Source organism: Castor canadensis, chromosome 15 (genome assembly GCF_047511655.1).
Source record: "Castor canadensis chromosome 15, mCasCan1.hap1v2, whole genome shotgun sequence".
Classification (NCBI taxonomy): Eukaryota; Metazoa; Chordata; class Mammalia; order Rodentia; family Castoridae; genus Castor; species Castor canadensis.
The window spans coordinates 6,761,222-6,777,205 of record NC_133400.1 but is presented as its reverse complement, the minus strand read 5'-3'; the positions used below and the strand labels follow the sequence as shown (position 1 = coordinate 6,777,205).

Sequence of the window (15,984 nt, the reverse complement as noted above, 5' to 3'; positions counted from 1 at the left end):
GAGATTAGGAGGATTGATGTTTAAGACCAGCCCAGGCAAAAAATTCAAATGACCCCATCTCAACTAATAAGCTAGATGCCGTGGTACATACCTGTCATTCCAACAAAGAGTGAAGTATAGATAGGAGGATCAGGGGTTCAGACCAGCCTGGGCACAAACGCTAGACCTTATCTGAAAAATAGCTAAAGCAAAAAGGTGTAGGGACATATTTCAAGTGGTAGAGTGTCTGCCTGGCAAGCTCAAGGCCTGAGTTCAAACCCCATACCACTAAAAATATCAATCTACATGTGTGCGTGTGTGTGTGAGTGTGCTTACACTAGCATCTGCTTAAATGCATTTGCAGACCAGTGTGGAAGGAGACACAAGAGTAGTAGAAGTGGAAGATACATTTGGGGTAAACACATGGAAAAGGAGCCCCGAAGGCCCAGCTGCTGAGTCTCCATTCAAATGCCTGTGTCCACTGATGTAGAAAAGCTCTATCTTGTGACACTGATCAGAAATACGGCTAACCATTCCCATGCCTGGAAGACAGAAGTGTCTTCCTTCCAGAGCCCTCATTCCTGACAGGACAGCCTGGTCATGACAGTCATGTATTCAAAGACGCCCAGTCCACTGGCTGAAATTTGCTTTTATTTGGTTACACCTGGACTGTGAGGCCACTTAAAAAGGAAGAAAAAAATACCTGAACTGCTTCCTGTCTTGCTCCGTGGCCACTGGAAACACCTTGTCGAGGACACAGTCTCCAACGTCAATGGACAGCCATGAGTTACAGAGGAAATACCACTTCTGGTTCATTGCCGGGTCATAGACCAGCACCTGGCTTACGCACCTGGAAAGGCGAGCTCATTTTGAGGATAAGGATTTGGGGTAAAACTTCCTGAGACACCACAGAAGCAAAACCTTTGTGAACCTGAACCCTAGAAAGACTGTATTTTCTTCATTATTCTTGGGGCCTAGATGAAAACTACTGTCCTGTGGGGAGGTGAGTGGAGAGCTGGCTCTGCGAGGTGGCCACCTGTTCAAGAGAAGGCACATTTGCAGAGGACACATTTGGAAACCATGATCCCCTACATATGGCACCCAGCCCAGGGCCAGCATCCAGTCACGAGTGAGCAAAGCCAAGCTGTCCAAAGGATGTGTATTCAGGCAAATGCAGGCTGGAGCACAGAACATGACTCTCTCTTGTGTTTCTAATCAGACAACAGGCCACCATCTATCTGGGAATCAGGACTTAAAAGGTCTCATCTTTTCAACTTCATGGCCTCAGAGGAAATGACATTACCTTGCCTGTCAGAGAGGTCAGATCCAGCAGCAGCTCTTCCCTGTCATCATCCAACCAGTAAGAATAGTCATGAAGAACAAGCATGGTGTTGCACCCTCTAATCCCAGCTACTTGGGAGGCGGAGACCAGGAGGATGAAGGTTCAAAGTCAGCCTGGGCAAAAATTTAGCCCAACCTCATTTCAACCAACAAGCCAGGCCTGGTGGTACACGCCTGTCATCTCAGCTACCTTGAGTTCAAATCTTAGTACTACCAAAAAAAAAAAAATGGCCAAGCTGCCCTTCCCTGAGCCTTCAGTCAGCAATGGGCACCCCACTGAGATGCCTTCCACATCTTTTGTTTCAGGAGGACCGCTGCATCAGGGATGCAAAGGCCCCCAGTGTTAAGGTTGCATGCCCTCCTGGGGTGGCCAACACTCAGCGGGGCCTGGTGTGATCAGGACCTGGGCATTTTGATCCAACTTGGGACAGCTCCAGGGACCCAGTTGTTGCAGGACAGCATCACAGTTTGACATGCCTCTGTGCCCATCTGTGCTTTGCCCTCCCTTCCCAGATGCTGATCCCAGCACCCCCATAACAGACACCCCACATGTTCAACTCCATCTAGGAGTCTGCATCCCAGGAATTTGGAGAATTAAAGACAGCAGTACAAACGCTGTGTTTTTCTAAAGCTGCCAGCTGCTGGTGGCTGGTCAGACTGACTCCACTCATTTGAGTCTTGACCTCTGAGAACATGGGAAGAGCTCTGCTCTGAACTTGCAGCTTGAAACCTGGCTAGGTTTCAGGTTGATGCTGCAACAGGACCAAGCATGGGACTAACCCATCAGTCCTTCTACCTACTGGTCTGGTTTGTGCAGACCAGGTGTTTTGTGGAGGCTTGTGAAGGCCAAGAAGGTGGCAAGTGTGAAGTTTTGAAAAGTCCTCATGGTTTTCCTTTTCCAGACTCACCAGGATGGCCGGTCCCCTGAGTTGTCATGCCATAGCCTGAGGCTCTGCAGCTCTCCCAGGGGAAACAGGGTAGAAAGCAAGAAGACATCCACTCCTCCTCGCTCAAAAACTGGGGAGTCGGGGTCTGACAGGTGGTGGGGCTCACTCTCTCCATCCAAGCCATACAGGGTGACAGTTACCTGAAATCCAGAGACTAGGAATGGCCACTTCTACTTCATTGGGGTGGCCAGAAACCAACAAAAAACAATGAGGCCTGGCCCTTTCACCTGCTCCTCTCTTCCCATCTTAGACCTGCCTGTGTTTTTTTTTTTTTCAGTTGCATGCTGATTTGGTGTGACACTAAATTCCTAAAATGCTTGCTGGTGACCTTTACAAACTTACATATTTATTTGTAAGGGCTAAGGGCAGGAACTGCGCTCCCCTAACGACGATATTTCAGTGCCTCTCAGAGAGCCTGGTCCTGAGATGTGAATGAAAGAATGCCCACTGTGTTGAAAATGCACATTCCCAGGGTCCACCACCCTAGGTCATTCTTACCAAGTAAGAATATTGGCCACCAGGCCCAGGATATGTGTCTTTCTGAAGCTGTTCAAGTGGTGCTAGTGGGCAGTGACTGACTGATGGAGTCAAAGCCAGCTTTGGCAGATTCTGCCTGTGCCCACCAGTGCAGCCTCCCTGCACCCACACCAACTGCCAGCTGCTGCCCTCTTTCTCCAGGGGTTCTCTTTGGCTGTTAGAGCAGCAGTCAGAGGGGCAGAGACGTATGGCCCCTGCAGGCTGTTCAGCCAGTGACTGGTATGAACTGGAGAGAGCCCAGTTCCCCCTCCCCCAGCTGGGATGCCTTCAGGGCACATGTTTCTTACTGTTTTTTGAGTCTCCCAGTGGGGTTAGGCTCCAGGCCCCATGGAGTAACAGTTTGACCCTGCACCCTTTATTGGCTGTCTTCCTTCCCTTATGTGGATTCCCAGGGAGTCTCCTGGGATCCCATCTCAGATAAATCACTTGTACTGGAATCCTTATTTCAGGTTCAGCTTTAACAGCAGGGTTTTTCTTTTTCTTTTTTCCTTTTATTTTATCATTTTTACATTATTTACATGTGCATACACTGTTTGTGCCACCTTCCTTCTCCTCCCCACCAACAGCAGGGTTTTTCTACCTCTACTACTGACATTGGGGCCTGGATGTCTCCGGCCCTGCCAATGGTACCCAGGGGCAACATCACCTCTAGTTGAGAACCACTGTTCTAGGTGAACACAAACTCAGGCAATATCAGGTTGAAGTGTGACAACTCTCCATGAAGAGAAATGGCCTGTGAACGAGAGACTTTTCACTGCTCTCCTACTGAGGCTGACTCTTCAGGATCAAGTGGAAGGGAGTGGTATGTCACCGGTTGTATGAAAATGGGCCCTATGTTCCTTCAACAAATAGTTACCAAGCACTGACTCAGTCACACAGCTGATCTAGGACCTAACACATGGCAGTAAATGAAAATGTTTAAATTTTAAAATAAAATGCACATAATAAAATAACATAATTTAAAAAACAAAATAAACACCCTACCCTCATAAAATCTAATTTCATATTTGAAAACAATGGCATTTTCTCCAGTACTATGCACACAAGCCATGATAGTTCCTAGTTCCCAAACTGCATCCCATGAACCCCTCAGCTCTCACAAGGGAATCTCAGAGGCTGCTGCAGGGATGATTGATGTATTCAGATGAGGACATGGCCCAGGCCAGGCTTGATTAAGGAGGCTAGGACAGTACGGAGAAGCCTGCTACATGCAACATGGCTAAACACTCAAGCATCGCAGAGACTCCACAAACAGTTGGAATTTTTTCCTCCATCCCTCTCGTCAGCCAGGATAGGCAGCTGCACCTGACTTCTTGGCTCAATGCACCTCAAGTCTAGATCAAGACTGGCTGTTCTCAAATGTTTTCCTTCTTTCCTTTCTTCCTTCTCACTCAGGAATTGTGTCTCCCCCATTTTTCTTGATACGTTTACTGACTGGCTGCTTCATCTGTGAGCATACCTGCCTTTGGGCAACAAACTGAATGCTGGGTGATTCTCGAATGGAGGGGGAGAGATGCTCAGAGCTCATGGGTAGACTTGGCCCTTTCTGAAGCACTCCTCCTTTGTCCTTTCAAGTATTGGGGCTTAAGGTAATCTTTTGTTTGACAAAAGATCCTTTCCTCTAACGAACAAAGTCAAAAGAGAGAAAAACTTCCAACACCTATCCACTGTGCTAAGGTCACTCCTCAATAGCAGAGGAACGCTTTGCTGGGTGGACATGCAGATTGACCAAGGGGTCGTGTTGTGGGTACCTTTGAGGATGTGACTGCTCCTCGTCGGTGTCCAGTGTAGACTGTAACCAGGTAGTGGTACTGGGCAAAGGGATCATTGTCCTCCAGCACTGTGACTTTCACCTGGACAGAAGGACAGTGTCAGGAGGACTCTGCTCAGTGAGTTCACTCATCACACGCTGGCCAACAACGAATGGGGTGTTCAAGACAGATAAAGGGCAAAAAACCCCATGTGCTATGTATTCATTCCATCAGGTGAGAATGCTTCTTTATACAAGGTTCCAAGTAAAACATATCAGTAAAACAAAATTAAAATGAATAATTTTGTTGTTTCAAATAATTTGCTGAGCAATTTGTTGTTTGATCTCATTTCTACCTTCAGCCCTATCTTACGCTGTCAGATCTAGTTTAAATTCTGGCTCCCATTTGGTAACTTTAGGCCAATTGATTGACCTTTCCATTGTTGACCGCCTCCTCTTTGAGGTGACAGAGCTGCTATGCAGTGTAGGGTACACTCAGCAAACTTGGGGTGTTCAAACCCTGCACATTCCAAAGAAAGGACTGGCCATGGTCCCAGGTGATAAATTCGAAGTCAATGGAATATCCCGTGCGTACCTGAGGCATTGGGGCAGGCCAGACAGCCTATGCTGACAATGAGATTTATGGTGGAAGCCTTGAGCCTTGGGCTGACTGTGCCAGTTTGATCTCTGCTGGGGGAGGCTGGAGACAGTCATTGAGGTCAGGCAGTCAGGCACTGCCTACTAGGGTGTCTGACTCCAAGGACACCAAAACTCAGGTGAGTTGACAATACTTCCTGCATGTCATCACACACCATCACGGGAAAATTAAACACTGCCTCTGTAGGCTCCATGGGAAGAGAACAACCAGAAGCCAAATCTGGTCTCTTTGTCCTTTGCTCATTTTAACCTGTGTCCTTTTGCTGTAATCAATCCTAACCATGAGTTCATTTACCATTCTGAGATCTGTGAGTTCTTCTAGCAAATCATTGAGCCTGAGAGCGGTCTTAAGACCCTCAACACAGGCACCTTTCTCCTAGGGCTACTGTGAGCATTAAGTGGGTTAATGCATGACTCTTAATAAGTCCTCAGTTATTGGTCAGCAGCATATTCTTCCTGATAATTTGATGAAAAGGACATTTTGTAGATAACTAGGGAAATGGGCTAGTTTGGCTAAGATGACCCCAGACATTAAGGCCTGGACAGCAGCTGGCCTTTCAGCAACCCACCTGGGCTCTGTCCCCCAGAGCCCTTGCATGAGGATGCCCCTTGCTTTTCCCTCCCATTCCCAGAGGCCATTCAACTTCACCTTGGCCTGATTCTTTGCATCCTTCCTCCTTGCCCAGATCACCACCAACACATAGACCACACAGAGGCAGCCCACAGTGGTCACAACCACAGGGTTGTCCTCGAAGGTGGCAAAGAATTCAGCAGTCTGACGGACGTCAACAGCATTGGGCATCACCAGGAATGTGCTTCCAAAGAAGGTGAGGTGGTTGCACAAGCAGTGTGTCTGGGAGGCGGTGGTCTGAGGCCCCACCTGCAACCCACAAATGGTCATTGGTAGAAACCTTTGGGACTTCATCCCTGGATGACTTGAGCCCCAGGAGAGAAAAATGACATCCACTTTGGGATGAACATTTTATAGTCAGCCACAGATTCAGTCAACCTCAGATGAAAAATGTATTTTTAAATAAATGTGTCTGTGCTGTATAGCAACTATTTGCACAGAATTTACACTGTGTTACGTTATCAAAACTAATCAAAGATGAGCTAAAGTTTACAGGAAAACGTGTGCAGATTACATGCAAATACTACACCTTTTTAAAATAGAAGGAACTTGAGCTCCTATGAATTTTGGCATCCACAGGCAGACCTGGAATTCATGACCCTTGGATACAGAGGAACAACTAACCTGGGGAGGGGGGGGACTGTTCAGACTGCTGAGACCCAGGCTTCGGGATTCCCCTGGGCTTTCTTATTTAAAATCAATTTGCAAATTCAAAGAATATGATTTTAGTTCATGATGCTGAGGATGGAACCCAGAGCTTTGTGCATGGTAGGCAAGAGCTCTACCATTGAACTATGTCTGCAGCCCAGAGAATAAATATCATTTTAACAAACCCAGCACCCTCTTGGGAAGTCTGAACAGTTTGTCAATCTGCTTTGCCTGTTTTAGAGAAGTGTTGCAGGTGAGGTTGGAGTCTCCATTGTCCCCACCCCCAAAAGCATCCACAGACTTGTCCTGTGTCCCTCCCATCGTTGGCCCACTTGATGCTCTTTCACAGGACAATCATTTCCTGGGTACTAACACTGTGCCTGGCCACATGCCAGTTGAGAGCACAGCTGAAAGCAATCTGGGTAAACACCTTGTCTCGGTTTGCCCGGGACTTTCAGGCTTTTCTAACTCAAAGTCCTGAGTCCCAGGAACTCTTGTCAGTAAACTGGGATAGTCGGTCAGTTTATACTGAAGAGCAAAGAGCCAGATTGGGAGTCATGGAAAAGAAAAGGAAAGGACAAGTGTTCAAATCTTAGGCTGGCATCTCAATGCCAGGAAGGTGTGGAACAGCAGGTGGGCAGAGAGGAGCTGGTCTGGGTGTACTCGTGCTTCATTCCTGCATGGTTAAGGCAAGCCGTCCCCACATGCCTCAGCCAGCTTGGTCTCTCACTCTAGAACCATTTGAGGGGTGAAGAAGAGTCAATTTAGCCCTTCAGTGCAGCACCACTTTTCATTCCAGGGTCTGCCACAAAGTGGGACGGAAGGAAAGGGCACAAGAGACTCGCATCTGGAAAGCTCTCCCCTCGACACCTGGTAGGAAGAACCTCTCTGCAGCCCAATTATGACCCAATAGGTAATTCTGCCTCTTTCCCTTAATGAACCACCAGCAAAGGCTCGCCCTACACATGGGCATGGGGCCAGCTATTTATTATGAATTTCAGGTGGCTCTTGGTTCTATGTTTGTTTTGTGGTGTTTCTCATTGTTACCTCACCTTGCTCAGCATTTGACCCACAGCTGTGGGCCTTACGGGAACACCTGGCACCAGGAAGGGGTGTTGCTGCTTTCAGAGAAGAGATCCAAGCAGGTGCTGGTGATCAGACCTTGGTGCTGGAGTCAGGGACCCGTCTTCGTTTATGCCCAATATCTTTGTCCTTCAGGGTTCTTTCTTTTCTTTCCTCCTTTCTTCCCTTTGTTTCTTTGTTTCTTTCTTTCTCTCCCTCTTTCACTTTTTTTTGAAACAGGGTCATACTATGTTGCCTAGGATTACCTTGAATTCTCTATCTTCCTGCCTCAGTGCTGGTATTTTAGACACATGCTACCATGTCTGGCACCTCCAGGGCTTTCACAAATCCCTGAGGTCAGTGGCATTCCCAGCCCTTTCTAGCATGAGGGTCCCTTTTGGGGGGCAGGGCAGGAAGGTCCTAGGGAATAGAACCCAGAGCCTGGTGCATGTTAGGCAAGTGCTCTACCACCAAACTACACCCCCAGACCACAAGAATTCTTTGAACATCAGAGATTGATCTGTGGATCTTCCCGTGGCAACAACTGCACTTTTAGTATCCTTTGAGAAAAGATACATACAGAACCTTGCTCTGGCTGCTTAGAGAATTCAGTGGTAGTTTTTCTATCCAAACTTGATGGTCTGTGTAACAATCCCATATATCTAAAGCTGTATCTATAATGAGCATCAAGTAGCTAATATTACATCAATCATAATTTGGGGTCCATGAATGCTCCCACATATGACCTCTGCATATCCCATTATCATGTGTGTCTGCACAAAAAGCGAATTTTTTAATAACATAATAAGCATCTGTAAACTCACAACTAGAAACTTCCCAATAGCCTAGGATTAGCTAAGTGGACCTCCCCCAACCTGTTCCCACCCCCTCCCAACCACCATCCTTGACTTCTCAGTCATTGTTTCCTTGGCATCTGTTTTATAGACAGTGAGTGTTTAACACAGCAATTGCTTTAGCCTATGGGCCATGCACGCTATGCCAGGCATGGTGCTAAGTACTCTGTATGACAAAGCCCCACCTAACTCTACATGGCAGCCACTCCTTATCCTTATTTTAAGATGGGAAAGCTCCAAGAGGTGGGGCAACTTGTCCAATGTTCTGGAAGCAGAGAATTCTGGGAGGATGCCACAATACCCAGGCTTTTCCCAGAGGTACAAAGGATTGTGCTATGAGCATGGGGACCCCATTGTCTCTTGGACAGCTCTGTGTGCTTTTGTTTCTTTCTGGGGCTTTGTGGGGCTCCCTGAAGTTGGTATCCAGAAGCCAGGACAGGAATTGAAGAGGAAACTGTGACCAGAACAGAGACAGCCCAGAAGGAGCTCCACTTGAGTGTCCTCCTTCCTGGCTCTGGTGGGCCATGGCTTTTATAGCGCTTGTGATGGTTGCCATTAGACGAGTGCGTACCATTTGCTTCTGCTCTGCATCCACTGCTAGGCTGAGAGCTCACTGTATGGCCCCATCACTGGGACATGGTGAACATTTGGTGGATAAATGAAAGAAGGTACTTGTGGTCTGTAGATGGAGACAGATGGGTGATAAATTGTGGAAGTCCAACAGCAGGGGACTCAAGACACCTGGAAGAGTTCCCAGGAAGAGGGCTCTGGAGTGAGAGACATAGGGTAATAGGTGTTTTCTGGGCAAGGGTAGGTAAGAAGGGCATTCAGGAGAAGAGGGCAACATATACAGCTCATGGAAAGGGACAGGACAGAGATTCCCCAGAAAGGGCTCTGCTGGCCTCAAGGTCGATGCATGTCTGCACCACCCTCTCATGGGCCTCAGTGCCCTGGGGGCAGAGCTGAGCTGAGCTGAGGATTTGATTGGACTTACTAAAGCCATCTGGTGTTCAAAAGGACTCTGAGCACTGGGGAAGACATGCCATGGTCACAGACAGACCTGGCCTACAGCCCCAGCTCTTCCTCATACAACATGTGGGATTTGGGGCAAGTTCATTGAGTTTCCCAAGCCTTCATCTCATTACCTGTAAAACAGAGTAGCGGCTCTAGGAGATTCGTGTGACAATGTGATTATATGAAGCTAGTCAAGCAGGGAATGCAACACTTGGCAGAAAATAAAGGAGCAGCTGAGTCTATTTCCTTGGAAATGACACTCTGGCCTTCCCTGGCTACCCACAGTCCACAGGGTTTCCTGAGGTTGTCCACTCATTTGATGGTCATTTGTCCCCAGGGGTAAAGCATAGTGTTCCTGTCTCCTGGGGCCCCCAGTGCACCAAGGGATCAGACAAAATTCAAATGATCTCACCCAGGGTTCAGATGACTGTGCTGCTCAGCACTCTGAAGAAGGAGCGTGTGAGTTTACAACAAAAAATCTTGACCCTGTTCTAGTCAGAGTCAAGAGTACTTTTCTTAAGGAAGCTGTGTTTTGGCAAGGGGAACTCTGGGCACAGGGAATGGCATGTGCAAAGGTCCCATGGATGGGCACAAGACACTGCTCTAAAGAGTCCAGAAGGGGAACCCCACCAAGTCACAGTATCTTTTTCTTTGCTTCCCTCTCCTTACCTGGCACCCAGAGTTGTCCCAAGTCTCCTGGATCTCATCCCAGAACACGCAATGGGACAGGAAGGTGGTGATGCCAACTGTGAGGTCCCTGCCAGAGGTTGGCTCCAGGTTGGACTCAGGAACCACAGTCAAATAATAGATACCCTCTCCAAAAGGCAAGTCGTCAGGGCCCAGGATCCATGTGGATGGCTCACCTGCAGCAAAGGGGACTCTGATTAGTCTGAAGCCTCAGTGAGATTGCAGTTGACATCATGGAAGAGAAGGACCAAGGCAGATGGCAGGGAAGAAGACCCCAAAGGTCTCTCTGTTGTAGGAGCACAGAAGAAAGGGCACCCCTGGTCAGTGTGCAGAGCTAGTCAAAAAGACAAGGGCTCACATGCTAATTCTACTCCTTATAGGCAGTGAGATCTCAGATCAGCTACTGAACCTCTCTGTTTTTGTTTAATAAGGGGAGATTTCAGTGGTGTGTATCTCAAGGGTTGTCACCAGCACCACATTAAGGATAGTTCAGGAAGGGCTTGTTAGCATTGTCAGGGCATGCAGTAAGTGCTCACCTCATGTTGGCAAATAAAAATAATACCAATACGACCAACATAAGTAAGCCCCTTTACATGGCAGGTGGTTTTTCTTTGCTCTGATCCTCAAGTTTGAAGGTACCCCACCTCAAGGAAATAGCCCGGGGAGCAGGGCTACCTGGAGCAGTGGCTGGTAGCAGTTGTGTTCGGGCATCATAACTGGTCCCATTGGGGCGGTAGCCATAGCCCAGGCTGAGTGTGAGTGGGACGTCAGGTCTCCAGTGTAGCTGGACCCCCAGAGCCACCTCCCCTGTGGTCACGTTCACCCATAGTGTTTCAGGTGTGGCCAGGCTCATGACAGTCGGCTCGCTGTGTCCTTCCAAATGACGGGGCAGCAGGATCTGCCACCAGAAACAATGAGATCAAGAAAGTGGCAGCCAGGTGGCATCACACCCCTCACAGACCTGGGCAGGGAAGCATCTGGGAGCTGAAATCCATGCTGTGCTATGGTTTCTAGAACAAACAGCCACAAGCTGGATAACGTAAAACAATATGAATTTGTTATCCTATAGTTCTGGAGGTCAGAAGTTGAAAGTCAGTTTCATAGGGCTGAAGTTGGTGGGGCTGGTTCCTTCTGGAGGCTCTACGGAGAATCCATTTTCTCATCCTTTTCCAGTTTCTGGAGGCCACCTGCATTCCTAGGCTCATGGCCCCTCCCTCACATTGCTCCGACCTGTTGCTTCTGTCACCAAGTCACCTTTTCCTTGCCTGTAGTCAATGTCCACCCCCTTCTTCCCTTTTCCAAGGCCCCTCATGATCACAATGAGCTTCCTAGACTATTCAGGCTTAACTCCCCGTTTCAAGGTCCTTAGCTAAGTCACATCTGCAGAGTCCCTGGTAATATATACACAGGCTCCAGGGATGGGGACGTGGACACCCTACCAACTGTTATTGAATTAGTCATGAATGAGAAAATAGATGAGATGACTAGATATAAATCATTAATATTCTAAAAGAATTCAAACTCATACTGCACTGCTTTTGCTTAACTTTAAAGAAAATCTAAGCTAGGCACCAGTGGCTCACACCTGTAATCCTAGCTACTTGGGAGGCTGAGATCAGGAGGATCACAGTTTGAGGCCACCCCTGACAAATAGTTTGAGAGACATCATCTCCAAAATAACCAGAGTAAAATGGACTGAAGGTGTGACTCAAGCACCTTCAAAGCTCCTGCTTTGCAAGCACAAAACCCTGAGTTCAAACCCCGGTCTCACCAAAAAAAAAAAAAAAAAAAAGAAAGAAAGAAAGAGAATCTAACCAGGTGTTTTAGAGGCTATATTATATGGGTGACTTGTACAACTAAGATGATTAAAATTCCAATCAACAGATTCATATCCCAGGAAAACTTCTTGTTAGATACCCAAAGATGTGCAAATGGCCATACATTTATGGTTTGAAATTAAATAACGTGTTTAAGGTAGGGTAAGGATGGTTTTGAATGATTCACTTCTTTAGCCATTGCTTTCATAACCAGCCAACTTTGAGTCCTAATCAAGTTGAAAAAGAAGACTAAGTGCCATCTGGCCTCTGACAGTACCCCAACTTCTACCTCAATATTCTCAGACAGGTTCTTCACAGGGATGGGCTGTCCACTAGGGCTGGTCAGAACAAGGCCACCAATGGTCCCACTGACATCAAAGCGACTCTGGACTGGAAAGGGGCTCTTTGAGAGACTCATCATCTGAAAGCAAGAGCAGAAAGCATTGGCCCAGGCTCCCAAGAGGTAGAGGGTAACAGGTCCCTATGTGAATGACTAGATCCTAAGATAGGGTAGATAAACAACCCTTGTCCTGTGGGGTGCAGAGAGGACCCCACCTTCAATAGCTGCTGGTTTTCAGGACACATTTCTACCCTTTAAGGCTGTGGCCTCAGAGGGCTGGTCCTGGAGAACCCAAGTCAGATTTCCTTGGTTGAGCAATTACTGGAGTATGAAATATTTCTTCCCAAAAAGTCAATGTAGTCAGACCTCCTTGTCTCTTGGTTCTGGATCTGTGGACTGAACTAACTATGGATGGAAAATATTATTTTTTTAAAAATTGCACCTGTACTGAACATGCGTAGACTTTTTCTTATCATTCTTCCTAAATTTACGTTGTGTCGATCCTGAGATGATTTAAAGTGTACCGGAAGAGGTGCATAGGTCACATGCAAACACTGCATCGTGTTACGGAAGGAACTTCAGCATCCACAGATTCTGATATTTACAGAGCTTAACTCCCATGGATACCAAGGGATGACTGTAAGTCTCAAAGAGAAAGGTCCTGGCCTACTTTCATTAGGGCTCAAGGAGTCAGGAGCCACATGTGCCTTAATTGGGGATGGGCCTTGGGAGTACCTAGTGGCAGAACTGAACCTGAAGAGCGTTCTTCCCAATGACTCATGAAGACAAGTTTGTGGGAGAAATTTTGCAACACGGCGAGAACAGGATAGATTTGTATGCCCAGAGCTGTGAGTCCCCATCCCAGCTCTGCTACTTACTGTGTGGTTCTGACATGTCATTGACCCTCACCTGTAAGACAGGACTGCTCTTAACACCATCGAGCAAACGCAAGTGAGAATGCTTTGGCAAGCTGTAAAGGGCTGTCCCCAAGGAGGTACTGCTGTTGTTACCCTTATGTCCACAGGCTCCCGGCCATCCTCCATAGGGCAGAGGGACATGGTGGCAGGCAGCGTGAAGGTCACAGAGTTGGTAGTGGCAATGTGCACAGAGGAGCCTCGCCACGTCTGCGGCTGTATTCTGGCCATGGGGTAAGAACGGAGGGAGGGGAAAATCAGTGTGAGGGCAAGTCCCATGCTTCCTGAGCCTCAGGGAGATTCCACTTGCCATCAGAGTGGGCAGCTGTCTTTTGCCATCTTTAGCAGGTTCTGCATGTTTGTATCAGTAGAAGCAGCCTCAGAGGCAGATGATGCCCCTATGTGGGATTGGAGGCACCATGAAGACAGGCTTTGTTCTAGAAGAGTGTCAGGCACTTAATAGGTGGTGAACAAATATTTTTTTGAGAGTGTAAATGCCCACCCTGGTGGGGGTGGCTTTTCTCGATGAATCCCGCCGCCCCCCCCCCCAGTTCTAGGTCCTGGCACTTTAGCCCCCCAAGGCTGGCCTCATGGGCATAGAATGAGGAAACTAGGGTATGAGCTTCCTTGAGGACACACAGTATAGCTGCTTACCTATTTGTGTACACAGAGATGGCAGGGGTGGCCAGGGTGACTGGAAGGCCCCTGGGTAGTGTCCCAAGCAGGAGGGCAGTCTGCACATGCTCCACAACCCCCAGCAGCTGGGCCACTGTGGCAGCCTGGAAAGAGAGGCAGAAGAATACAACTGTGGACTGCCACCCTAGGCCACTTCTGATTACTGTCACCAGGCTAGTGTGGGGCCCTCAGCAGGAGGGGACAGAGTAAGGGAGAAAGAGCCCTGTGGGTGATGGTAAGAGCAGCACTTAGAGATTCCAAATGCCCAGCTCATGTGAACCTTTCTCACCCTCCTGATCTCTCTGACGTAGGTGCTTTATCCTCCCCTTTGGCAGAAGAGGAAGCAGAGGCACAGAGGAAAGGCGACTGGTCACATGTTGACAAGAAGAAGAGCAAAGGCTTGTGAGTAAGCCTCTGGCTCAGGGCCTGTGAGCTGAGCAGTCATGCTGTGTGGGATCTGTGCTTGGTGACATCCACACCTGACCCAGGTGATACTCTCTCCAGGTAGAGAGCCACAGCCAAGGCCATTCCATGGGCCACCATCCAAACCCCCAGATAAGACATGTTCTCATGATGCCACGGCTGAGATGAGGACCCATGAAGGGTGGGCATTTGCAGAGGGCTGATGGACCCATTGTGTGCACGTGTGCCTGTGTGCATGCATGCACAAGTGTTTGGGTATGTGCATGCAAGTCTCTGCAAGGACGAGCGTGTGAATGTATGTCGGTGTACACAGGTGTGTGCGACTGTGGGTGTTGGGTGTGGGTAGGGGATTTTGTGTGTGAGCACACTGTATGTAACAACCTGTGTGTGTGCTGGCATTGCCATGTGTGAAGATTGTGAGAGAGCATGCTTGAGGGCGTGAGAGAGTAAGTGGGTGCCCCTAAGTGTGTGAGTGTGTGGGTGTGTGACTGTGGGTGTGAATGTTTATTTGTGAGGGGTGTGAGTGTGTATCTGTGTTTGAGTGTGTGTGAGAGAGAGGGACAGGGAGAGGATGAGGGTGAGAGTGAATGTGTATGTGTTGGAGTGTGTCTGACGTGTGGTCATGTGTGAGCATGTGACTCTGTATGTAGGCATCTTTGCATGTCACTGTCCTTCGGGTCTTTCTGAATAGGAAGGGTGGACTCTGGGATAAGGGACTGCGGAGAAGCTAGAACTGGGCTTTGCAGCTCCGTCACGATGCTCTCCTGGGAAACCTCATCCTGTGCCCCATCAGGGGGCCACCTGTGTCTCACCTATTCACGTCCTGGATGGCTGACTCTTCTAAAAATGTTCTGTGTTCTTGTCTATATAAACTAGGACTTCACTCAAACTTTCAAGGGGGCACATATGACCTCTCTAACAGCAGCTGATCTGGGATGAGGCAGGGTGCCTCCGTGGACAGATGAGGAAATGAGGCTTAGGGCAATTGTGTGACTTGCCTGAGTCATGAGGCTTATAAGTGAGAGGCAGGATTCAGAGTCAGGCTGCCAGGTCCCAGAGCCTGCACTCTGCCCACTCCACCACACTGCCTCTCAAGGATTTTGTTCTCTGAACCCTTTCTTCCGGTTCCTTGGGAAATACTTAATCTTCTGTGCCTCAGCTGCCTTATCTGTAAGATGGGGAGAAAGATCCCCTAGAAATGCTGGTGTGAGCTGGACATACAGTGGACATGAGATCTGTGTCTGCCCTGGATCAACCACCTGGCTGCTATTGGTCTCCACAGCCTCTTCTGGTCCATGGCTCAGGGAAGCTTCCAGTACACTGCTCACAGCCCAAAACAAGTCCCTGGTAGCTGCTTGGTGCTTCTGGTCCTCAGGATGGGTCTTGGCACTTGCAGTCAAGAGGGCTTCACTGGCCTGCCACAGAGCCTGGCTGGCTTCCCACTGGGTTTGTCAAAAGAAGGAAAAGCAGTGTGAGCCCCTGCCTGGGACAGATCAGTCCCTATGCCATTCAATAACAAGAGATGCAGTAGAGGGGAGCAAGGCAGGGCCCAAAGCCAGGAAAGGGCTGGACCAGGCCCATCACATAAGCAGCCTATATTCCTGACTTGAGACCTGGTCCTCCTTCCTCACAAGGATCTAAGATCCTCCAGGAAAATAGCTTGATCTGCCTCTGAATCCTTCCCTAAGTCTGCACATAGTAGGTCTCA

The 15,984-nt window shown here is 48.4% G+C and overlaps 1 protein-coding gene across 1 annotated transcript in view; it reads right to left on the bottom strand.

The window, feature by feature from the left end:
- The window catches only part of LOC109696643 (polycystin-1-like protein 2), an 80,780-nt gene that overhangs the window by 26,040 nt on the left and 38,756 nt on the right, over positions 1-15,984 (bottom strand). The window contains 10 exon segments of the mRNA XM_074056923.1: positions 683-829; positions 2,229-2,407; positions 4,556-4,657; positions 5,861-6,091; positions 10,090-10,283; positions 10,783-11,005; positions 12,214-12,345; positions 13,275-13,401; positions 13,833-13,957; positions 15,536-15,718. Coding sequence (XP_073913024.1) covers positions 683-829; positions 2,229-2,407; positions 4,556-4,657; positions 5,861-6,091; positions 10,090-10,283; positions 10,783-11,005; positions 12,214-12,345; positions 13,275-13,401; positions 13,833-13,957; positions 15,536-15,718 — 1,643 coding nt within the window.